General features: G+C 36.3%; 1 protein-coding gene across 10 annotated transcripts in view; it reads right to left on the bottom strand.

Annotated features, from left to right (window-relative positions):
- Positions 1-25539, bottom strand: part of PCDH7 (protocadherin 7) — a 419973-nt gene that overhangs the window by 384390 nt on the left and 10044 nt on the right. The window contains exon 2 of one of the 10 annotated variants that reach the window (XM_022566375.3): positions 3-6888. The exons of 8 other annotated variants lie outside the window; for them this stretch is intronic. In XM_022566375.3, the coding sequence (XP_022422083.1) occupies positions 6850-6888 (39 nt within the window). In that variant the 3' untranslated portion in view covers positions 3-6849. Of the gene's footprint in view, positions 1-2; positions 6889-7039; positions 25155-25539 lie in introns of those variants that run through there. One more of the 10 variants, XM_089911741.1, reaches the window with a different exon arrangement.

Below are 25539 nucleotides of genomic sequence, written 5' to 3'. Positions count from 1 at the left end.
TTAAGAATAAAGAACAGTTTACATATAGAAAAATTAATACATTAAACTTGTTAAATATAAAATCATATAACAAGCTTATTTGTACCCGAAAAAGTGGCTCATTTTTTTACATTAATATTAGAATAAAAGTTTGCTGGTTGTTTATTCAATTTGCACATTTTATTCTGTCATGTGCCAGAATCAGCAAAGAACTGATAACAGGCAGCAGAAGTAGAAGCAAAATGTATAGAAGAAAATCGAAATTGAGAAAAAAATGAATGCATTAATTATTTTTTCCAATAATTAGAAAAAGACCACTAGTAATTTACTTTAGGAATAGAACACTTCATTCTAATTTCAAATATTATCACAGAACCACCAGCCAACAGCAAGAAGAGACCATCACTCATCAGGAGAAGAAACCAGCAGATTTTCTGTGATATAGTCTAGTGGTAGCCAACAGTTCTCAGAGCCCTGGAAAGTGAGAGAAGACTTAGGATGAGAAAACAAGAGTTCTGGGGGAAAAGAAGAGTCACAACCCCAAGGAGGCTGTGAGGAGGAAGAAGGGAGGAGGAGAGCTGGCAGGAAGCCAACAATGATGAGTGTTTGGAGCAGCTGAAGACCTCTTCTCCCATTTCTCTCTTCTTCTCTTTTAACGTCTTCAGTAAGAGTTATGAAACAGACATTGTGGGAGGAATTTTGGCAAGGGAAGACCCACAAATATGTACAAACGCTGAGAAATAGTGTCCTTGAGAAGGAAACAATGGAACCTGAAGCTTAACTATCGTACTTCTTGGGTTGTATTTAATTTGATTTTTCTTTTCAGTAATAAAAATTGTATGCATGTGTTTATATATACCGTGTCTATTTCCAATGTACAGAGGTGATGCCAATATTTTAAAGGAAGAGTTTAATGAAAAGATAGGCCTAAGATTCATTATTAGGGGGGTGGGCCTGGAGAGTACAAATAAACCCAAAGAAATGTAGAGAGAAATACAGCTCTAGCCTTCTGAGCTACATTTGTTTGTGACCAAAAAATAATATGTAGGATAGATCTGTACTTAGAATGAAGATTTGTGTATGACCAATACAATGATGACACTTTCTGATGTAAGCTAGCATTTGTTATTAATTTATTTTAAAAACATTTCAATTAAATTAGATCACGGTATTGCAGAAAAAGCCTTTGACATCTATTATATAGGTAGGTATTTATATATATATACACACTATATTTTATATTTTAATGTATTTATTTGTATTTCAAAAAAATTATAGCTAAGATAAAGCATCATTTCTACACTTTATTCTTTTTTCTTTTCATATAAAGATAAAACTCTGGCATCCAGTCATTTAACATTCAACATTCAGTCTCCATTTTTTGACTCTTCCTAGAAAATAGGAACTTCATCTTTCTCTGTAAAACACAGATTAGCATAAACTTGGTTGTTAGATGGTTTTTTTTGTTTCTTTTTCATCTTTCAAAGAACGTTTACTTTCAGAATTTCCTAAGCACTGATCTAACCAATCCCAGGGAACTCAATATCCTCTGCCTTACCATTAAAAAAAATGACCTCAAACTAACTATAAAAACAACAAGGAATCAGGATAGAAAATAAATAGGATGATTGCTGTACTTATCCAAGAAGAACTCTGACATCCTTTACATCTCTTGTCTCAGCATTTTTTTCATAGCACTTGCCACCATCTAATCTTAATACTTTATACACTTATATCATTAATTATCTACATCCCTCCAGTAGATGTGATAGCAGTGATAGCAGTGATTTTTATCAGTGCTGTTCTTTGCCATATCCCAGTGCCTTGAGCACTGCCTGGCACAGAACATGTTAAATATATGTTAAATAAAAGTTTGTTGCTTAAATTCATTAATTTGACCACTGAAACTGTTCTATAAGCTTTTATTGAGAGCCTACTAGGTATGGGACACTGGGTATTCAATGATAAATTAGATATAATCCTTTTTGCTGAGCAGGTCACATTATTGTGGGAATAGGCATATAAAAATTAATTACAATGCAAAGTGACTAGTGTATGTTGAATAAAGACCAAAAGCAGGAGGATAACATTTAGCATGGGAGGTAGGGAAAGCACTGCATAGGAAGTGACACTTGAGCTGAGTCACTAGGTCATGAAATATACGTGTGTTTCTGAGAAGGGAGAAGGATCAAAGGACATTTCAGACAGAGGAAAAGGAATGTACAAAGGGACGTATCTAATAAAGAGAACGTTCCACAGGGCAAATAGCAAATAGTTCAGTGTGGGTGGAGCAGAGTGAACTTGAGAAATAAATCAAGAATCGTAGATGGATTAATTCATTTGTTAAGAATCTTTCTGTTCTGCTCATCAGTCTTTACTTTATCCCATGGGATGCAACTGAAGGTTTTACTTGTTGAGAAAATAGGAGAACAAAGATGTTTTGAGGGTTCAGGACTAGAGGCCTCTCTTTTTATTGTGAGCAGCAGGGAGGAAGGAGTATGGGGAGGTGAAAAGAGCTTTCAGAAACCAAGAAGAAACTTGTTTATAATAGCTTTTCACATTTAAACTTCTCTAAACAACTGTAAGAGAACCAAAACAGTGCATCACCTCTGAACATCACCAACAGATGAAGAAAGCAGTAGCTTATTATAAAATTTTAGAAAATAAATTTTTATATGCAGTTTACTTATTCAAAAATAGAGATGCACGTGCAATTTTAAACACTTAAGTTGTTTAACTTTCTAAGATCACGCACATTTGAGGTTCTGCCCCATTAATATTACAGAAAAGCACAAACACTGTGAGAAGAGAAAAGCATCTGTGATGTCACAGAGCTCTGGTCTCCAGTCCAGCTCTACCCCTTACTAACTACACAATCTTGGGCAAGTTATTAAAGCTTGAGCCTCAGTTTCTTTAGCTGAGAAAGTCAACATAAAAACAATATCCATCGGCACTGAAAGAATGAAATGACCTAATCAGCCTAAACACACCTGGCGCAGTGTCTGATATACAATAGATCCTCTGTCGATATGGATTTCCTTAAGCCTCATTATAAATAAAATTGTTGAAGCCATCTGAACACCACCAAATAATTATAAACACTCATCAGAAACCCTGATCACCCATCCACTTGTTAAACTATGCAATTAGATGATGTCAACAAAATACATACAGGTTTCTCAAGAGTTGACTTAAAATATTTAAACACCAAATCAAATCGGAGATAAAATACTGAAATCTCTTAGAAGGGTATCTGCATGACATATGAAAAATGATGAATCTCTTTAAATGTCTCACATACTTCCCTGAATAGTATTATCTTCTGACCTTCATTCGTTTTTTACAGCAATAAAAGTAACTTGAGCCTGACAAGATTTATTGTTTCCAACTAATATCTCCTGCATTGGGTGTGAATTTCATTCCCATTAACACCTTACAATTTAGGACCTTTAATTCATAACTTTTGCAAGCATAAAACACCTTAGACCCTAAACAATCTAAAATAAATCAATATATCATGTTTTCCACACAAGAAAGGGAAAATAATAAAGTGATACACTCTTGCTCACATCACTGGGGCTGCTTGAATATGACAACATCCTTCCCTTTCACTTGATTAATGACTTGGGAATGCTTTGCTGCTTGCCTGATACGGAGCTAAACTTATTTCAGGACATGTTCTAATGAGTCATGGTAGAGGCTAATAGTAACCCCTTCTACCACTGCCTCCTTCCTCCAGAAAACCCTAGGGAGTGTTTGCAGCATAGCTTGATGGCTCTGAGTCAATAAGACAGGGCTAACTGCTTGAGAAGGCTTAATTTTAAGTTAATAACGACTGTCCAACCTGACTCCAATGTGACAAGCCTGTGTATTAGAGATTCAATGTATCTTATGAAAACGTATTTCAGAAGCATACTGTGCCATTATGTTTGGTGGTTTCTATTATCAGTAACACTTTTGGATAAAATCAAGGTTTTTATCAATAAATTTCATAGTAGTCAAATATAATTCAAACCTTATTTTAAATTACAGATATAATAATTTATTTTCCAGTGCAATTCCTTATTTATGTGTGCAGTGAAATCAGTAGTACTGGTAACTACTCCTTTGGGAGGAATACTTAGAAGGGGCTACTTTGCAGTTTTTAAAAATTCACCACATATGCAATAATTTTTATTTCTTCATTCTAAATTAGAATGTAAGCAACACGAGAACAAGAACAGAGCCCAAAACAATGTAGGTGTTTAATAAATATTTGTTGAATGATAGAAGAATCAATCTGTCCCCTAACAGAGCCTAAAAAAGCTCCCTGCTGTGGAAGCCCAGCTTGAACACAGTCTGACTGAACCCTGTGCCAAAAATCCATAGTTCATATGGCACATGGAATGCCACCTTACATGGTGAGTCCTTGGTAGTCTCCCCTGGGCTAAGTGCCTACTTGAAGAAATGTCTCAAGTTTGCCTACAGTACACCTTCATACATCAACTTAGCAAAATTTGTAATTTATGTGAATATATACTTCTTATAAGATTCCTGCTAACGTAACCACATTACCACTCAGAAAAATATGCTGTTCACAGATTACAGCAACTGCATGTAAACTGAGCGACTTCCATTCTGTTCCTTATCAATAAAAGAGAGAGTTGTAAAGGTTATCTCTCTCTTTACAGTTAAAGATATGTGAAGGGAAATGAGATATGTACCAGCAACAAAAAGAATCTGTATGGAAGAATTAAGAGAAATGATTTGACCTCGTCTTTTATAGTGCCCATGATTGTTTATAATGACTTAAAGAGTCTCCCAGGCATGATGCTGACATTTATGGTATTTTATCTTCCATACCAGCCAGTTGAGAACTCTTCCACTTTCATTAATATAATTTAATCAAAGATTCCTGGAATCTAAACACTTCCTATTCTTTTAAGAACTTCCCAAAATCCATGACACCAAGTTCAAATGCTCCCATTCTGAAGCCTAATATTTTTAATTGGGTTATAGTAATACATCATTTACTTACCCCATTGGAAACTGAATTACCACTTATTTAAATAGCAAAAGTGTATGTGGGGCCAAACATCTTTATTCACAAAGTTTGTCCTGTTTATTTCCAGGTGTTTTTACCCCAAAACAAGAAAGGGAAGAGGAAGACAAGAGACTGGGTGTATAAGAATCTGGGTTAAAGTTCCATCACCAGCTTCTTCGGCAGCCGCCAGTAATCACCAAGATTCACTGAAAGATGAGGACTTAGGAAGGTTTGCAAAAAAGTATCAGTAGCAAAGAAGAATCCACATCTTCTAATATTTACTTGCATTTTAAACATTCCTCACATTCAGATCAAAAGATAGCTTTGGACATTCATTGTTTTGAGAAGTGGAGATATTGAGGCTAATTACTCAATTATAATGAAATTTTCCTTCAAGCTTCAGGTTCAAAACTAAAGAGAAGGGACAGCAGGTAGTTGCTGCTACACCCTCACTCCTGGCATTATTCCCTTGGTTTGCAAATGTGTTGGGGAGACAAAATGATTAATAAATTTTATAGAGGCCAAGGAAAATATATGTGTATTCATATTTAAACAGAACCAAGTTTAGAAGCATCCACATAATATAAAACTTGAGTCCCAATTATATAGCTGACAAACTTAAAAAAATCTGTCCCCGATCCATGATTATTTCACAACTTTCTAAAAGATAATGATATAAGAAATATTTCCCAGTGTGCATGTGAGTATTTAAAGAACATTTTTATAGTTGAGAAACAGAAGAGGGACTCTTATTCTTGAAATGTTTCTGAGATCTTTGATCCTCTAACACGTCAATGAGAATAACCCAGCAAAGGACATTTATTAAGTGCTATCACTTTTGAACATCCAAATGCCTCTGTAAAATCATCACTAAATTAAGTTCACTCAGAAATAACTGAATTGTTACAGCATCACGTTTAAGATATTATTTTAAAAGATTTAAATTTAAAGACAATATTCTGAATGGCTCATACCATACAAGGGTATAGAAGTTAGAAAATTTTTAGAAAGGTAAGTCAGTTTGCACTAGCATTACCCATACATCCAATGATTCTCGACTACTTTGTAGATACAGTTCCAATATTTTAGCATGGCACGAAAGATCCTTAGAAATAGGAACTCCACTTTATTTCATCACCCACTGTTTCCACTCTGTCACAAAGGACACCTCTAAGTCTCGTACTATTTCCATTTCCCTATCCAGAAAACACCTACTTGACCTTGGAGGCTCTGTCAAGGTCACTTTCTACATGCCAGGAAAAATGAGTTTCTCTTTTCTCTCTACCATACTACTTCAGACATACATGCTCCAAGTGTTGCAGTAGTTTGTTTATATAAATATCTCTCCTACTATATCCAAAGAAGCTTCCAGAGTGGGCACCATTTTATATCCATTTTTTGTATCTTCTGTACTTGGACAAGTACGTGGCACTCAGCACACTTTCAGTTACTTGGTAAATTATTGAATGAACACAAATGGACAAAGGCATATAGTTGAACAAGGTACAAGCAGATGCTTACTCTATTTTAATACGGTGAACAACACAAACTATCTGGGGAAGAATTAATTTACAGATGTATTTCTGAATTTTCCTTTTCTTCAAATTTGTACCCATGGTTGACTTTACTCTCTGCATATATACGAACCTATCCACAGACATTATTTCCTCATGGACTCACAGAGTTGAATATTAATTAGAGACAGTGATTCATGGTTGGGGTTAAATATTTTTAATTTCTCACACACACCTGTTATGTCCGCTCTCATCCTTATCCATAGGATCATGTTTTACACCCAGGAGGTTGACCAATATAGATTACATGCCCAGGATCCCTTGCTCTCTGGCTTATAGCCAGGTTTGTCCAGTGGAAATTCTTGGCCCAGACTAAAAAGAGAGAGAAGAAAGAGGTCAGAGTTTTTATTCCCTGACTCCAAGGCCACTTTGGGCAGCCCTCTCCAAATGTTTCTCCTTTTTTTATTCCATTAACTTCTCTCTCCCCTTGTCGCCTTCTGCCTAGAGATGGGACAGAGTGGTCATTACTCACTATAGGGCAGGGTCTCTCTACCTTGGCATCATTGACATTTTGGGCATCACATTTCTATGTTGTGAGTAGCTTCCCTGTGTTCTGTACAATGTTTAGCAACACCCCCGGCATCTACCCAATAGATATAAATAACCTTTGTAGAGCAATCTACAGTTTATAGATTACTTTCACCTATTTAATCTCGCCTGAGCTGCATAATTCTATAAATAGATATTATCAGAATACTTATTTTTACAGATGAGAAAATGAAACCCATAGATATAGAAACTAAAACACATGAACCTAAAAATCCTACAGAGTAATAATCATTTGTACAAAAATTTTTATATCCAAATCATAATCTCATTTCATACTGGCCTTGTAAACATTTATTGAACTTAATTTCCTTATATTATCATTTGCCTGAATTCCAGTGTTTCATCATCAGGGATATTGTGTTTCCTATGAAATGCAAAAGTCATGGTGTAATTCTCTGGGCATTATATTAAATGTGAGTGATATACTTAGTCATCTATTATCTCTTTTTCTATCCCTTAGAAGAATAATGTTGCAGGCATGTTGTATTGACAATTGAAATCCTCTTCAAAGATAATTTATTCTGAGCCCCTTCTACAAAAATGCCCACCAGAATCACAAAATAAAAATAGAATAACTCCAGGCACGCTTATGTATTTGATTGTTTTATGTTAAAGTAAGAAAGATGTTTAATGAATTTCAGAAGTCTAGAGACTGCTTCTATCTTTCCTCTTCTCTTATAGAAAACCTGGCCCTATTGAAATTTGCTCATTCAGACAAACTGAGATACAAACTGCCATCAGATTTTAAGGAACCAAGTGATGTCAGCATATATGTGCCCTGAGAGGTTCAGAAATCAAAGAAGCAGCAAGTAATGTCTCCATTAGGATTTCAGGGAACACTGACTGATGAGAATTGGTGAGACCACATCTTTTCTCCAGTGTCAACATTTATTTATTTATTTTTTCTTTCCTAGGGGGACACTATCTTGGATCCACAGTCTCCAATGAAAGTACAGTTAAGACTAAACTGAATGCATTTGAGTAAACTACAACTGAATAGTCTTTCCTAATTCAAAGCATATCCTTTCCTCGGTTGATAACTAGTCCAATCATGGTTAGTATGGGCTCCTGCAATCAAACAAACCATAAGCCATGGCAATTAGAAAGAGAGGAATTATGACTAGTGCCAGATACAATTACCTTTTACTGCCCTCAAGATAGCGCTGCCATCGTGTTATCCCTGTAGTGGTAGCACTGTCAGGTCAAGTCCTAAAGAGTAAAGACACTATCCTTTGTTGAGTTTCTGTATGTCCCAGGGTCTGTGTATCCATTAACCCATTCAACCCTCATAACACCTCTACATGGCAGATATTGTGAGGATATTGAGACTCAAAGACAAATCAGATTTACTCTACTGCAAAGCTAGTCTCACCTCTTTACTGCTTCTGGTTGAGTGAGTCAGTCAGACCCTATCTAACAACAATCATAGTATTTGTACATAATTGGTACTTAATAAGTTCAGTAAATAAACAGTTTGAAAAGTTGATGCAGTCATAAACTCCTAATAAAGTTGAGAGTGAAATCACTCAATCATATTATATCTCAAAACAGTTAATGGCTTTATATATAGAAGTTTATCTTACAGAAAAAAAAATTACTTCAGCTTTTTCTATCCTTAAGCTCTTTCAAATACAAATAAATTCTTTTGAGGGAAAAGTAAGATATAGTAGAGGTAAGAATGAAATACCTATTTGGTGATAAGATAAAATGTTGAGATTTCACAGGAAAAGAAAAATCAGGCTGGAGACTGCCCGAATAATATTTTGTGGTTTATAACATGTCATTATCAAATTTTTGGAATGTTTGCCTATCAGACCTATAGTGAGCAGAACGATGCCCCCCTCCCAAGATATCTTCATCCTAATCTTGGCAAAAAGGAATTAAAATGACAGATGGAATTAGCTTCTAATCAATTGATCATAAAATAAGGAGATTTTCCTGGATCATCCAAGTGGGTCCAATGTAACCACAATGTCCTTAAATGATTAAGAGAGAGACAGAAGAGAGCCAGAGTGATATATGAAAAAGACTCTTAACCAGCCATTGCTGGCTTCGAAGATGGAAGAGAGTCAAGAGCCAAAGAAGGTAGGTAGCCTCTGGAAACTGGAGAAGGCAAGAAAATAGATTCTCTCCTTGACCCTCTAAAACAGGAAAACAGCCCTGCCAATACATTGATTATAGCCTGGTGAGACCCATTTTGGAATTCTGACCATCAGACGTATAAGAAATAAATGACCGCTGTTTAAATCACTATGTTCATGATAATTTGTTTCAAGGGCAATAGGAAACGAATTCAAGACTAAAGTAAGGCCTGGAAGACACCTGGGAAATGATGGTTAGATGCATTAGGCAACACCACGTAGGACCTGAATTAAGTCTCCTGGCTGGGGCTTCCCTGGTGGCGCAGTGGTTAAGAATCCGCATGCCAATGCAGGGGACACGGTTCAAGCCCTGCTCCTGGAAGATCCCACATGCCGTGGAGCAACTAGGCCCGTGAGCCACAACTACTGAGCCTGCGCTCTAGAGCCCGCTAGCCACAACTACTGAGCCCGTGTGCCACAACTACTGAAGCCCGTGCACCTAGAGCCCGTGCTCCGCAACAAGAGAAGCCACCGCAATGAGAAGCCCGCGCACAGAAAGGAAGAGTAGGCCCTGTCGCCGCAACTAGAGAAAGACTGCATGCAGCAATGAAGACTCAAAGCAGCCAAAAATAAATAGATAAAATAAATCAATTAAAAAAAATAGAAATAATTAAAAAAAATAAAGTCTCCTGGTTGTATAGTACCACAATGTTTCCATTTTCTTAGATGTAGTTCAACATTAACTATATAAAGTGTATTAAAACATTTTATCGTTACACAAATGGTTTTAGCCAACACCTTTTAAAAACTCATGATATAAATTGTCATGATGGAGAATAATTCAAAAATGCATTAAAATACTTTAAGTATTAAAACATCATATATCTTGTTCAAATGATTAATTATACTGCTCTATTCTGATACATGAAAGAATTCACCATGATACCAAAGGTATAAAAGACCCAGTGATAAAAAGAACCTTTATTACTAAATCCTCAAAAGCCCACTGAAACAAACATGTATTTACGGTTTCCTAGACTCTACCCAATTAAAAAACTGAAAAAGAAAAAAAAGGAATGAAGGAAGGAAAAGAAAAAAAAATTCTCTTCCATTAGCCAGACTTAGATAGTTGAAATAACGATTGCTAGTTGGCATGTTTCTACGTCAAGTCAATTTCCAATTCCTAAAAATAGTTGCTAGTACTATTAACATAGTAACCCACTAACAGTCACCAGTGTAAATATACTCTCAATAGAATATCCCAACCTATGTATTAGCTTAAACCATTGCCCTGAGGGAATTATAAAGAGATTCTGCAAGACTTTCTAGAAAGTGAATGGAGTGGATTTCAGGAATAGTTACTGAAAATAAGGCCTCAGGAGACTGGAAAAGTTGGCAGCACAAAAACAAGGAAACCGAGATGCCAAAATATGAAGGGAGAGATTGCAACCAAGGCTAGTTAAACAGTGACACCCACTCCAGAACATCTACCTCTCTGCTCTCTCTTCATGCTGTAGATCTTACAACTGAAGCTAATTTCCAGAAAATCAATTGGGTTGTTCTTCCAATAAGTAACCCTTTTTAAGGGTCTTTTACCACGAGGCTTGACAAGGACATTTAAAACATGCAACCTTTCTACATGCTGCTTCTTTTTAATACTTTTCAGAAATGATAGAAATATAATTTTTAATTTTTTAAAAATTATCATCTAGGTTAGAGTTAACAGCCTCTGTTATCTCCTGGGGGTGAGAGGTTTCCAGACCAAAATTTACCCTAAAATTTAAAATATAATATTATCTCTTTTGAGGAAAAATTATATATACATATATATGTATATATAAAATGAACTAAGTAATTAGACCCTGAGTATCATTGGCAGTAAATAAGGAATACCTTACTCCTTACTGCCACCTGGACACAAACTAAAGACCTATTGTGAAGTGATCCTTTTAAGAGGTCAAGGGAGGAAGAATGATAGGAGAAAGGTCAACCAGGATTGCTTTGTCTCCAAATGTTTTCCTCCGTATTCTGGATAATGCCTTATATAAATCCCTTCATTAGAAAGCTTCACATCAGGGCTTTTTGTTATTCCAGAATCCTCCGTGAATAGAAATATAACTTGGAGAGGCAATATCTTAAAAGCTATCATCAACCAGTCACTTAAGCAGGATTATCTAGAAGCCAGTTGATAACAAGTACCAGTGTTAATAGAACACATGAAACGTGCTCGGATAAAACAAGACAGCACCTAGAAGAAATGAAAAGCACCTAAAATAATTAGAAATCACAAGAAAAAATCATTATGATTTTCCTTAGGATCTCCGGGGCTATAACACTTTTGACAATCAATGCATAAAACAAATACAAGGTGTGAAAATACAAGATTACATGACTGTTTTTAGGAAAATGTAACTTATGGCTCAGACGAATTGTTCTATTTTTCAAAGAAGTTGCCTCAAGTGGGTGTAAACATTCCAGTAATGTTGCCATGATTAAAAGCATCTATATGATTCCTCTCTTGGAAATCGCTTTGCACATGTGCCTCTTTTCTTTCAATTTCTTCAATGATAATAATACTTCCCATTTGAAGGTGGTTTGACATCAGAAAATTATTTAAAATCATTTAGAGCCAAGTGTGAAGAATTCAGAGTAAACAGTTACAGTGAGCAAGTTCAGTTCTTGGTCAAAATGACAGAATAACAACAAAGCAATGAGGCTAACTGAATTGCTCATGCGCTAGCTCTAATTTCAACAATCTAAGAAAAAAATCCTTTTGAAATGCATAAAAAGCAAAAACCTGTTGAAATGTAAAGGAAGATGGGGTTCCAACTCAGCTCCCATGAGAACAGTTAATGCCTGTGGCCAAGGTTGCCAGATTGGTGCAGGGTTGATGCAGGAGAAAGAAATTAAAGCCATGTTAGAACTTCCTTGTGAAGTCATTATCTATTATCAACCTTCCTAGGAATCAGTAAGTCCTTCCCAAAGTCCGTATAGCTCCCATTATAGTCGTTATCATACTACATTAAAAGGATACTTTGGGGCTTCCCTGGTGGCTCAGTGGTTGAGAGTCCGCCTGCCGATGCAGCGGACGCGAGTTCGTGCCCCTGTCCGGGAAGATCACACATGCTGCGGAGCGGCTGGGCCCGTGAGCCATGGCCGCTGAGCCTGCGCGTCCGGAGCCTGTGCTCCGCAACGGGAGAGGCCACAACAGTGAGAGGCCCGCGTACCGCAAAAAAAAATAAATAAATAAAGAGAAAATCCCAAATTTGTTAGTCCTTAATAGCTTTCTCAATGCAGCTGGGATCCTGAAAACTTCAAAAACATTCAGCGTTTAAAATATTCTTATCACTTGGCTGCTCGGTACTTAACTGACATCTGACTTCCTCTGAGACAGTGAGAAAACTCAGCCCGCTTGGTGGGAAAAATGTAGCTAAAGCAAGTGTAAAAGCTTACAAGATGCCACAAGGGAAAGACAAGAGCCGCACCTCAGACTCTCACAAACTGACTCCGCTGCAGAGGATGCTGCAGGATGAAGGGAAACACAGATTACCTACAATCCAATGTCTTTCAGGAAAATTGCCAAGTGCAGAATGTCCACCTTGCTAAATTCATTATTCGAGCAATCCTCCTCCCCAGCTTGAAATCTCCTGGGAGGATTAATAATCAGTTTTGTGAAAGCAGCTTTCAAAAATGTCAACATGCCCCCAAAATTTCAATGCTCCCTAAACTGATTTATCAACGTACGACTGTGTTAAAGCTTAGTGAAGTCTGAGCTTGTGGGAGTGTTGGGTGTGCTTGTGTGTGTACGTGCATGTGCATGAGAAAGAAAGAGAGTAGAAGTGAGAATGCAGAGTAGAAGGGGCACAAGATGTTATGTTTTATTCTCTAGTACTTTGCTCAGGGCTTGATATCTTTTTCAGAGTTTTTCAACTATAAGTTTAGGGGGAAATGCAGGCAATCATGAAAGTACAAAAAGATACAACTTCCTATCTATATTCTCTTAGCACTTTTATTTTTTTACTGTCTTTTGCCTTTGCTGAAAAAGTTCCTCCCCACCCTTTTTTTTTTCAATTATTCCATAAAAAGGCCCAGCAAGAAACCAGCTTAAATGATAAAAAAGAAATAAGCCAAATATTTTTTTGGACCCCTGAGCAAAACCCTTCATTCTTTTCCTTTTGTAAATTGAGACTTTCCTCTCTAGTTCTGAAGCATATTTTTTCCTCCTTTCTTCAATAACACATTTCTGCTTTTACTCAGAGTGATAAAATAATGTCTTCAATTCTCCTCCACAGGGGAGTGCTAGGAATAAAATGACAATACTATTATTTTTGGTAACAAGATAGTTTTAATTTTTTTAAACTAATTCTTCTAGGAAAATACTAAGCTTCAGCTTTGGCACCATTACTTCATTTCTGAATCTCCCTCCATCCTCCTTGAAGATAGTTTGTTTACTAACATAGAAGTTACATTCATCAATATCCAATGTTTCACTGTTTGATTTTTACAGTTTATTACATTTCCCATGGAGTTTTGAATAAGTTGGAAAAATGAGATAGAGAAAAACCGAGGGATCTGTTCAACATCAGAGATCAAGACCAAAATAAACCTTATAAAAGCTGCATCTGTCTCTCTGCCAGGATTGTACCCACTAATGCAGAGGCATATTATATGGTAAGTCATGCTTTTAGATGTGAGGATCTGTCTGCATTTCAATGTCTTTGCATATGAACTAGATTGTGATGAATAATTTCTTTCTTTCTGATACTATTTTATATCAAAACAAAATTCACAGCTCAAGTGGCAGCCCTCTTCTAGTCCTTACTAATGCTAGAGATCAAAAGAGCAGCACACAGGTCAACTCTGAACACAAGATAAACTGCATAAGTGTGCATGACACAGTAATTAAGGACTAGAAGTGTGGCTGGATTTTCTTTGTTTAGGCTTCACACAAATCACTCTCATTTTCTTCACATGGCACCTCTGTAGCCTGAAACATAGAACTGAGAATTTCTGATGTAGAGAAATGTATACAGACTATATAGATTACAGAAGTACTGTGTACAAATTGATTTTTTATTCACAAGCCACGTCTGTTCTTCCTTCACAGTGTGCATATGCTATCCCGTTAACTGTAATGTGACATAGTGGGGACATCAAGCACTTTAAGTTCCTCAAGATTCACATCATCCAATGATTGGCAAACAATATAGATACTGGAAAGCATAAGCATACAGTAAAACTAAATTCTTCGTTGAGCCACTTCTCAGGATAAATAGAGCAGTTACATGGTTGTAAATGCTTATTTGCCATTAGGAGTTTCTGCCTTGTGCTCTGGCAACTACTGTTCTTGCTTTACAAAAGAACAGTCAAAAAGTTCAAAATTAATAGCAGTGAATTCTCAAGAACACATAAGCAAGTAATGTACTTTTATAACTTGCTTACTGCGGAAGGTAGGTATTCATGCTATTTGCTGCTGGGGACTGAAAACAATTCCCACTTGCCTAAGTGGATTAAAAAAAAAAAAAAAAAACCTCACAAGGTGTATCCAGGAAACATTTTTCTAGAGTGACAGTAGTACAGACAGACTGAATTATGGATTTCATCAGGTCCTTACAATGTGGTTGTGCCCTATACACGGCATTCTTTGTCTTTTCTTCTCTTTTCCTCTTTCTGAAAGTGTACCAGTAACTACATTGAAGTGTACAGATTCATAACTAATTATCCCTTTTCAGACACTAAATTTGAATGAGCTTTCCAACTCAACCCAAATTGTTCCATCCCCTACTTTGCTCATACTCTAATGCTCCAGTAATTTTAGAATGTATGTTTGATGCTCACACTTAGTAGGCCAATAACTAACACTGATTAATTGCCAGAGTCCTTTGGCTTTAAATTGGTTGTTTCCAAGTGGGAGTTAAACTTTTAACCAAATGGTAAAGAGGTGATATATTGGGCTCTGTAAGAATTCAAGTGAGGTCTGGAGGGGATTATTAGTTGGGTTCCATACCAGTTTATCATACTTTCTTCCTATTCGTAGGAAATAACTGTGAAGCTGGCATTATTTTTAATACTTATTGTTAAGGAAAGAAAATTCCCGGGCTTCCCTGGTGGCGCAGTGGTTGAGAGTCCGCCTGCCAATGCAGGGGACGTGAGTTCGTGTCCCGGTCCGGGAAGATCCCACATGCTGCGGAGCGGCTGGGCCCGTGAGCCATGGCCGCTGAGCCTGCGCGTCTGGAGCCTGTGCTCTGCAACGGGAGAGGCCACAAGAGTGAGGGGCCCACGTACCGCAAAAAAAAAAGAAAATTCCACAAATTGTTGACTGTGGCAATAGCCTCAAAAATTTGATTCACTAATTCTGAAGCTTAAAAATTTTAAATCATATAAATCATATACTAAGATCAATCCAGATCACAAGTGTATAGAGATATTGTATAACTGAATCCAGAGTTATATTACAAAGATTCATATTTTGAGACATCTACCTGTTGAGTAAATATCCTATAATAAAAAGTATCATCAACACGTTAGGAAAGCACTATCATAGCAAAAATGAGTACATTTATTGTCATAAAGAATCAACTTAAGATAGGCTTCACTGGTACTCATCTGAATTTTAAGTGATTAAAAATGTGTCTCATAAAGAAACATATAATGTTTAAATAAAGAAATTGAATGATAATACGTTTTGAGAGAAAAAAACTGTGAAATGATGTAGGTCATATTTTAATGGAATATTTAATAATGAGCACCTAATTTAAAGAAAACCAGAGTATGTTATAGGAAATCTTACAAGGAATTCACTTTCACCTTTTCTTTTAAATGTTCTGAATGATTAGGGGAAAAAAAAACAAAAATAAGAGAAAACATGTCTTTTCTTTTTAGTAAAAGGTAAACAAAATGTATGATTTTAAAATCTTCTAAGTAAAATTTTATTCTCTATATAAAGGCATTTCCTATCCTAAATCAATTGACAACTCACAAAAATTAATGGATTTGTTTTCTCCTAGTTGTATTAATAACATACACCACAGACGATGAAAACTTAACAAAATGAAGAATATTAAAATAAAATAACAAAAAAAGGGAAAAATATATTTATGAGGTATTCCCCAAAGAACAGAATGGGTAGAAGGAAGGAGGGAAGTGCTTACTAGTCTAATAACTATCTTCCGATCTTTTGATTTGCACTTTAAGGCTTAAGATGGCACTATTAAAAAAAAAATTGGACCGAGTGACCTAATTTCAAGAACATAGTAAAAGGTATTAAAATAGTAAGGTTGAAATTTCACTGAAGCCTTTAAGAGAAGTCGAGTGAATTCAATTTCATCCTCACAGAACTAGTTGGCTGTAAAATAAATGTGTTCCCTCTACTTTGCATATGCACAGTGGTGGAGAGTATGGCCTCTGTAGCCAGACTGTCTGCACTTGAACTTCAGCTCTGACGCTTTGTAAATTGTGGGGCAATGAGCAAGTTACTCAACTCCACTGTGCAACACTCTCCTCATCTACAGAATGAAGACAATTACAGGTGCTCTTCATAGAGCTGTTGGACCTATTTAATAAGTTAATATATATAAAATACGTTTGACCAGTGCGTAGAACATAGCATGCAGTATAAGTTTACCTATTATTTATGTATTATCCAACTATAATTGAATCTCCATGGGGGAAGACATGTGTGTCTGTTTTATTTTGCTGCTTCTCCAGTGCCTAAAACAATGCCTTGCATATAATCACATAATTGGCATAAGATAATCACTCATTGAGTATCTGCTCTCTGTAATGTTAACTGTATTACCTTTGTGTGTGTATTGTGTATTTATATGTATACATGCATATACATATCATACATACATATGCACATACACACACACACACACTAGTTTCTTATTAAAGAAACATTAAAACATTAAAGAAAAAGGCAAGAAATTTTTGTAACAAGGTAAATTTTAATGCTCCTGACCTAATAGTATGCACATTGGTTTGGAAAAAAATCGGCATTACCATCTTTTGTCCTTAATCCCCTATAGAAAAGCCATCTCTCTATCTAAAATTGGTCCTTGTGTTCAACAGTTAAATACACCAAAAAGCAGATTTAGATGCAATTTTTAAAACAGCAAAACAAAACCTTTACGTTCATGCCATACTTATTGCCATTTCCCTGAACAAAAGAACTGATTAACTTGCCATTTTTAATATAGGGGGTCAAATGTAAAATTAGCTCAGGAAGCTTAGAAAGGTACTTCTTAGGAAAGGTCTATTCAGCTGTTATACTCCGTTGCCTAGAAATTCTGACCAAAGGACAGAAAAGAACTTTCTTTTCCCGACATTGATGAGTTAATCCTGTGTTATTACCCTAAAATATAACCACTTCCTACAGCCCACTGGATACATATATAGTTCCCAGGCTACTCATTATGTATTTTATCACATGACTCTTTAATTTTATTAAGAAAATAAAAAGGCACAGTGAAAAAAAAAATCCTTGATATGTCCATGGATTTGTGTTGATGCAAAGTGTTGCATGAATACATAATAATAGTTGGTGAAGAGTCACTCAGAGCTTGGGACCAGCCTTGGTTACAGGTTTGGCAGTTTCCATATGCCAGGAGAAATCAAACCCATTGGATCTTTGTCAGACCAATTATGCCACTGTGTGTGAAAATCCACTGGGACTGTCCTTTGAAAAGAGGGATTATTAAGCCTACATTATTACTGTTTCAACTGACTCCCCCCACCCCTTAACTCCTATTCCTTTTCATTTGGGCTTTAATGCTGAAAATATACCAGACATTTAAGACTAAATATTAACATCATCATTTTAAAAAACTACTGTTACATTTGTGGAACAATTTCTGGACTATTTTATACGAATATTGATTTTACATTAATTAATATACCTACATGCACTTATATTGGTTGGCAAAATTAAAATAACTAAGATGTTACTTAATATCACAAATCCCTGTGAAAACTGAAAATTGCAAAAAACATTCAAAGATATGCATAAAAAGTTAGATATAATAAGCTAAACAATGAACTTCAAATTTTATGCACATGCATACATGTTATAGATTCATATTTTTTCACAAAAGCTATAGCAACTGTACCAATTTTTCATCAGTGCCAAGAACACATCTAAAGGGCTGCCTTTTGGAGCCAATCTGAAAAGGGAAAATGTTCTTTTAAAATGGAAAGTGTACCTTCCTTCCTATGAATATACCGACTGTGGTGAATGACAAGCTCATGAAGAAACAATGGTCTATTCCAATGTGTTCTGCTCAGACCAAGAATAGAATCTGTTATGGAGTGACTTGTGTCTCCCCAAAATTCATATGCTGAAGCCCTGACATCCAATGTGATTTACTTGGAGTTAGGATCTTTATGGGGCTAATTATGGTTAAATTATATCAGAAGGGTAAGGCCCTAATCTGATAGAACTGGTGTCATTAGAAGAAGGGAAAGGAACACAAGAGCTCTCTCTCTGTGAATGTGCTGGCACCTTGATCTGGGACTTCTAGCCACTAGAACTGTGAAAAAGAAATTTCTATGGTTTAAGGCACATAGTCCATGGTATTTTGTTATGGCAGCCCTTTTTGCTGAGGATACATCGCAAATATTGTGGACTAGAACAAAATGCACATAAAAGCCTAAATATATATATATATATATATATATATATATGCAAATTCAAATCTATCAAGACTACTATATCAATAATAATTCTCAGATTTGTAGAGAGAACTATGTCAGAGAAGAGTTGACTGCAGGTAGCTGAAGGCCCCTGTTTTACGTAAAGAGGATGGGACCTAAGAGGTTTTGTTTGATTTTATTCCCCAGTTACATGTGTCACATGGAAAAAATAATAGAACCTGCCTCCTGGAATTGTTAGGAGGAGTCAATGTTATAATGTGGTACACGTCGTTGCAGAGTGATTGGCACAGAATTAAAGCTCCATAAATGATCGCGCTTAATGTTAGAGGCCGGACATGAGAAGTGAAAGAAAAACTCCCAGGAAATATTGTATGGAAGAGGAAAGGACTGTTCAAAGTAGTGAATTTTTTAAAGTATCAAAATGGATACAAACTATTTTAAGTCTTTCCTAAACTACTTGCTTTACAGCAATAAGCTATTTCTTCTCCTTTTTCCTATCGAGATGTCATAGGCTCTGAAACGACTTCAGACAAAACCCAGTGGCTATTGCTCTAAGGACAGCACACACCCTAGTTGCACCTTGATCGGGGATCAGCATAACTTTGAAGAAATCAACCAGGATAAGAGAACATCAGAGGCTTCAAACAAGTGATTGTGACAAAACAAACAAACAAAAACCCCTGAGAGACTGAAACCAAAAACCTTTTAAAAATAATGGATAGTGAAAATACCCCAAAAGTGTACAATAAATGCACTTCAAGAAGGGCTTAGAGAAATTCATGGATAAGGAGAAGTACTATCTTAAGTTTCTGTGGCGTTTTACAAGTCCCAAACGTTTTATGTGACCCTCATAAGCCCTGTCATGTAATCAGAGCAGGGGTTATTATGTAAAATGACACCAGATGAGTTTGAGAGGCTTCAGGACTTGAAAGGACTTACATAGGGTGCACTGGCCAGTTAGTGAGAAAGCCAGGGCAAGAAGGCAGATTTTCCTATAACCTTACTAGGCTTCAGTTTTCTATTTTGCCAGAGGCTGTCAAAAAGCAAACCAGTAAGCAGAAGTTAGGAATTTCAGGGGCTTTAAAACTCATGTTTTGTAGTCTTACCTACCCTCTGCAATCAGAATTGAAAAGGGGAAAGTGTTAAAAATTCAGGTTTCTGGGATATAGTACAGACCTATTAGAACTCAATTTCTGAGAATGGAATTAAGTTAGGATAAGAAACAGCTACATGGCAATAATGTGTCAAGCATCAAGCATTTTGATTACAGTAATCTAATAATAATAGTAAGGAGAAGGTGAGTCTGTTGCCATGCAGTGGTTGTACTTTTTTTTCCCTTTCTTTTCTCCTTCTTTGTTTTTCTCTTTCTCCCAAAAGTACAGGGGTAGAAAATGAATGAAGACAGAGCACTTGGACCTGATACTCTAGGTTGAAAACAAAACCCAAACCAAAGCAAAACAACTAGTAGAAATGGGAGAAAGTAAATGTTTACTACTTTTTAACACCAGTCTTGCAATCATATCAAGCCTTGACACTTAGTGTCATCCTTTGGTCACCAGGGCCCTGGGCCAAAATCAAGGCCACATACATTTGCTTTTGTTGGGACTGAATATTCTTTTCTGCTATAATCTCACCTTACCTCCTGACTCCCAGCTGGAGTCCAAGACACTTGGTGCCTTAACAGAGATCTCAGTCTTCTAAACTACTGAAGGCTGTTCATTCTTCCTCATGGCTCTAATCAAAATCCCCATTTCTTAAGAACTATTGATCTTTGTGAGGTGCTGACCTAGTTATCTGCTTACAGCAATTTACACCCAGGTGTGCCCAAGACTGAACCAACTCCTTCAGAGGTCATTTGCAATTTACAAGAGGTGCCTCTTAGAATCTCTGGACTTCTAAGGACTGCTTTTAATTTGCAAGGCATTTCTCAGCTTCTACCTCACTGCCCATCACTCCCCAGTAAGGGCATATTCTTTCTTCTAGACCTCTTTCCTGAGTACACCAAGTACACGTTTCTCTTTACAGATATGCTAGACTCTCATCTTTAAAAATGACTTCTCCTCAGGGGCAGTCAGAATGAAAATGGGGAAAAAAAGATCCATTATCAGTGAGCATAGGTTGGTACAGTGATTGAATAATACCTGCAGGACTATATAAATTGATGAATACAGAGACTCATGCATGCGTTCGGGTGTGTGTGTGTCCATTTTTCCTTGCAGATGAGGATCTCCACAAAAATCTTGAAAACCCATGTGTCTGCACACTTCTGCACAGCCCCTCAAAATATATCAGAAGTCTGTTGTGTGACCAGTGCCTCCCTCACGTTTGCTTTAGTTTTATCTTTTTAAAGGGTTTGGTGTTTATAACATCACCAAGAAGAAGCGAGGAGGGGAAATCAGAGAATTATTCATTTGGTACAGAAACAAGTCATACATCCTGCAGAGAAGGCAGGGACTCTAGCCAACCTAGCAGGTAGTCTTCTGTCATGGAGACACCCACCCAGCAGGGAAAGAAAATAACAAATCAGGAGTTCTTAGAGTCCGATATAAAAGGGCCATACCACAGTCTGGTGATCCCATGTGGATGGATTTTCAGTCTACCTAGCAATAGATCCCAGGCCCTTTGTTCATTCATTTGTTCCACAAGTATTTTGGGGGTGTCTCCTATATGCTGAGAACTCTAGTAGGCACTGGGAATGCCACGACAGACAAGACAAACTTGGGGGCAGTCTCTCTGAGCTTCATGTATCCCTTGCCTTATGTATATTATTTTTGCACAGAGGATAAGGGCCTTATTTTAGCCATCATTTTAATTACAAAGCCTTGCATGGTGTATAAAAGATATCGCAAATCAATCTATTCTCTATAAAATAAACGGATAAAAATAAGTCACACACATCCAAGAAAAGCATTTTGCAAAGTTACAGATAGAAATTATTCCCAGAGAGCTATTACAAACTGTGGGATTACTGAAGGATCTCAGTTGTTTTTCTAGAGATAGGCTCAAAAATTAATTAAGATTAGAGTGATTTACCTAGTTCTTGAGGTTTGTTTGTTTGTTTTTAACCACATATGGGGTTGTTGTTTACAAAGTAGGGTAATTAATGAGATCTCCAAATTATACCCACAACACTTTTTTTTTTTTGGTAGTATAAAGTGTAGTTTGTGACTGGAAAAAGTGTGAAAAGCTGGGCCTTTTCTAATTCTTTTGGGAAGGATTTACCTAGGTAAGTCTAAAAATATAGTGTATTTGAAAGCACAAATTTCACCACCTTCCTCAAATGCTTTCAGTACTTTTGAATTCTGACTGGCTATTTCTTCAAAGACTTGATAAAGTTCTTAGCTAGTTCCATCAGAGTGCTGAAAAAGCTGTTCATTACTCTAGTTTGCTCACCTCAGAAATAATAATGGTGCTTTTTTTCACTGATTACGCTGAGAAGCAAACATGCATTCAATGCTTTGACCCTTAAGAAGCATAATGCAAATATAATCTATAATCATCATTTTTCTGCTCTGTAATCTTCTTTTTAATATAGTAATTTCATGAGGACAAAGACTCTATCTTATTTTTCTTTGCATACCCAGTACCAGCTTATATTAATTGTGTTAAAAGAAAAAAACTTTATTTAAGCCAGTCTCTAACATTCTCATATTCCTCTTCATTTTTTTTATTATTATTATTATTATTTGCAGTATGCAGGCCTCTCATTGTTGTGGCCTCTCCCGTTGCGGAGCACAGGCTCAGAGGCCATGGCTCACGGGCCCAGCCGCTCCGCGGCATGTGGGATCTTCCCGGACCGGGGCACGAACCTGTGTCCCCTGCATCGGCAGGGGGACTCTCAACCACTGCGCCACCAGGGAAGCCCTCATATTCCTCTTTAGATTTTGTAATGGAGAAGGAAGTATTGTCTTGTCATTTTTAATAAAATATCCAAATGCTAAAATATATAAGGTGGGTGGGTTGCTCTGAGTTTATCTCCAACTCTCCACAGAAACCTCCCTACATGGCAAATTCCAGTAACTGAAAAGGAGACCTGAGGAGGGGGATGACATCTGGGAGCAAGGGGTTGGAGCAGAGAGAAATCTGGAAGTCTGTGCAGGGATAGGAACCAGTGGCGAAGTGCTCAAAGATTTAAAAACAGAGGAATGATAACAGACTTCTCAAAAGCTTGTTGCTGTTGATTATTTTGATTCAGCTGAAAAGCACACTAAAATCCTTGGGAGTGTTAGTAATTTTGTTGTTTTGATTTATTATGTTTTTCTAATCATAACAGTAAAATAGCCACGGTTCCCTACCCCGAACAATCTAGAGGGATGGTTCTCAATCCTTTTCAACTGCTTCCACAAAAAGACAAATTTTTTACATAGCAACCAAAAGCAGGAAGACACACAGGCATACAAACACAACTGAAATAAAGACTGCACAAGACAATATTTACCCTTACTACATGAATGGTGTACTTGAAATTTTTCTGCTTTATTTCGTATCTTTCGAATTGTGGTATGGTAGAAACTCACAAATTGATTCATGTCCCAATAGTGTGTTGCAACCCAAGTTTGCAAAATTCTGCCTTAGAATGGTCCTTGTGAAGGTATTCATAAATACCCCCTCCATGTGGTTACAGATTAATTTATCCCCAAATTCTTGACTTCTTTTTTTGGTCTTTTGGTCTGTAATTTGTTTTGAGTTGATGTGATTTGTTACAGGATTTAGTTTAAGTATATATCTAAGGAAGTTTACTACTTGGGATGAGGAAACATAATATTTCCTAGAAGCCAAAAGTGGAAAGAAGTTTTTTCACCCGTTTCTTACACTGGTCCTTGTGCTCAAAACAAAAGAGAGGTTGATGAAAATTAGGTTTTATTCAGGAATTTCACTATATTCTCAGTGATATTTCTGAAAATTTCTATGTTGCAAAATTAAATAAACACCTAATAAAATAAAAAGCCTGAAATACATGCACTGGTAATTTACATGGGTTAGTGTGCATTTCCTATCATTCCACATTTTAATGTTGTTCCAGTATATATTTACATTTCATAAAGGGCTTTTATATTGACAATAATTCACCAAAAATTTCTCAAGAATCTTGAATTCTTAGTATTTCCAAACTTGGGGAAAACTTTAATAAGGCAGATGATATGATAAATATAAAATTATCAAAGTTTTCATATGGAACACTTATGTTTAAGCACATAAACACATACAACATAACAAATAGAGACATAAAAATATAAACAGAGAGAGTTAGAGGGACCATACAGAGAATTCTTGACTTACTTAGCAAATCACTATTTATACAACTAAACTTCGGCTACCTGCTTTCTCAAAAATATATAACGTGCTGAATTCTCAGAAGCTGCTTGAACTTATGTTACCTGACATCAAATAGAATAGCCTTCAGATAAATGTAGTCCACAAAAATAGGTAGCCACATATTCCTTCTGAATGTGACCACAGTGACTTCAGTGAATCTAACTTAAAGGTTCTAAATTTTCTTAAGGAATTTAATAACAACAGCAACACAAATCTTAAAAATTCTACAGATATTTTGGTCAGTATTTCAAGATTAAGGAAAAACCAGTCCATTGGCAGTGCCTGTGGTAAACACAAAATAAATCTCTCAAGTTTGTCTTACAGACAATAATTTTTATAAATATTGCTCCAAGTCCTTTATACACATGTGTGGGAGCAAACACGTACAGTGGCATTTAGAAATACACCCACACAATGCAAAGGAGACACCATCCTTCACTCTGACAGACCTATCTCCCTGATCTGGAAAAGGCTTTGATTATGTAACACTTTAAAACTATTGATCAATTTAGGATTTTATACAAAATCATTTTTTAATGTATTACAGACAAAGACTTCATAGACTTAATTTTTCTTGGTTTACACAAAGCCAGAGTCTTAAAATCATTGTTGAAATATGCTTTTGGTTTTTTTTTTAAAAGACTTCACTGTTAAGTTCTGCTAACCACCATTCTGAGAAAGGAATTCCTGGTGACTTAGACATCCATTAGTAGCACATTTCTTTATGAATACTGTTTCTTTTATATGTTTATTTCAATACTATTTTTCCTTAAATGAGAAAAAAACAAAACAAAACAAAAAATCTTGAAAATCAGATGCACAACAAGTGGGACAAGCAGTGATTGGCTGACACCCCACGGCCAAGGGCAGGCTCCAGCAGGTTGCGAAGTAGCAAGGTCATCAGAGTATGGTGCATAATGGAGCATCATATTAGAGTGGAATTCAGCCAAACACAGTAATGTATGGATGCAGACGCATCTGAAAGAAGGAAAATAAAGATTTATGCAGGTCAAAAAAAAAATGCTATGAAGAAATTTCCCCAATGGCTTATGCCCAGTTGGAATGCTGTGATGGAGGTTTTGGAGCAAAGAAATTTTTATTTGCAAATTATGTGTTTGTAAATAATAAATATGTTCAGGGGGAAAAATATTAACTTGTCAGATGAATCCTACTTGGAAGCTTTAATAGTTTTTTTTTTTGTTTTTACACAGCATTAGAGTTCAATAATCTGGAATTTAGTTCATCACTAAATTACAGAAAATAAACCTTTATTCCGCCTTTAAAACATTAATTCACCAGAAGTGATAATTAAGACTAGTTTTAGTGGTTTCAGCTCAGTTCTTCTTGGAATGTGATTTCTCCC

Source organism: Delphinapterus leucas, chromosome 5, assembly GCF_059928025.1.
Source record: "Delphinapterus leucas isolate spDelLeu-1000000601 "Yukka" chromosome 5, BTC_Dleu_Yukka2, whole genome shotgun sequence".
Classification (NCBI taxonomy): Eukaryota; Metazoa; Chordata; class Mammalia; order Artiodactyla; family Monodontidae; genus Delphinapterus; species Delphinapterus leucas.
This window is presented reverse-complemented; position numbering and strand designations above follow the sequence as displayed.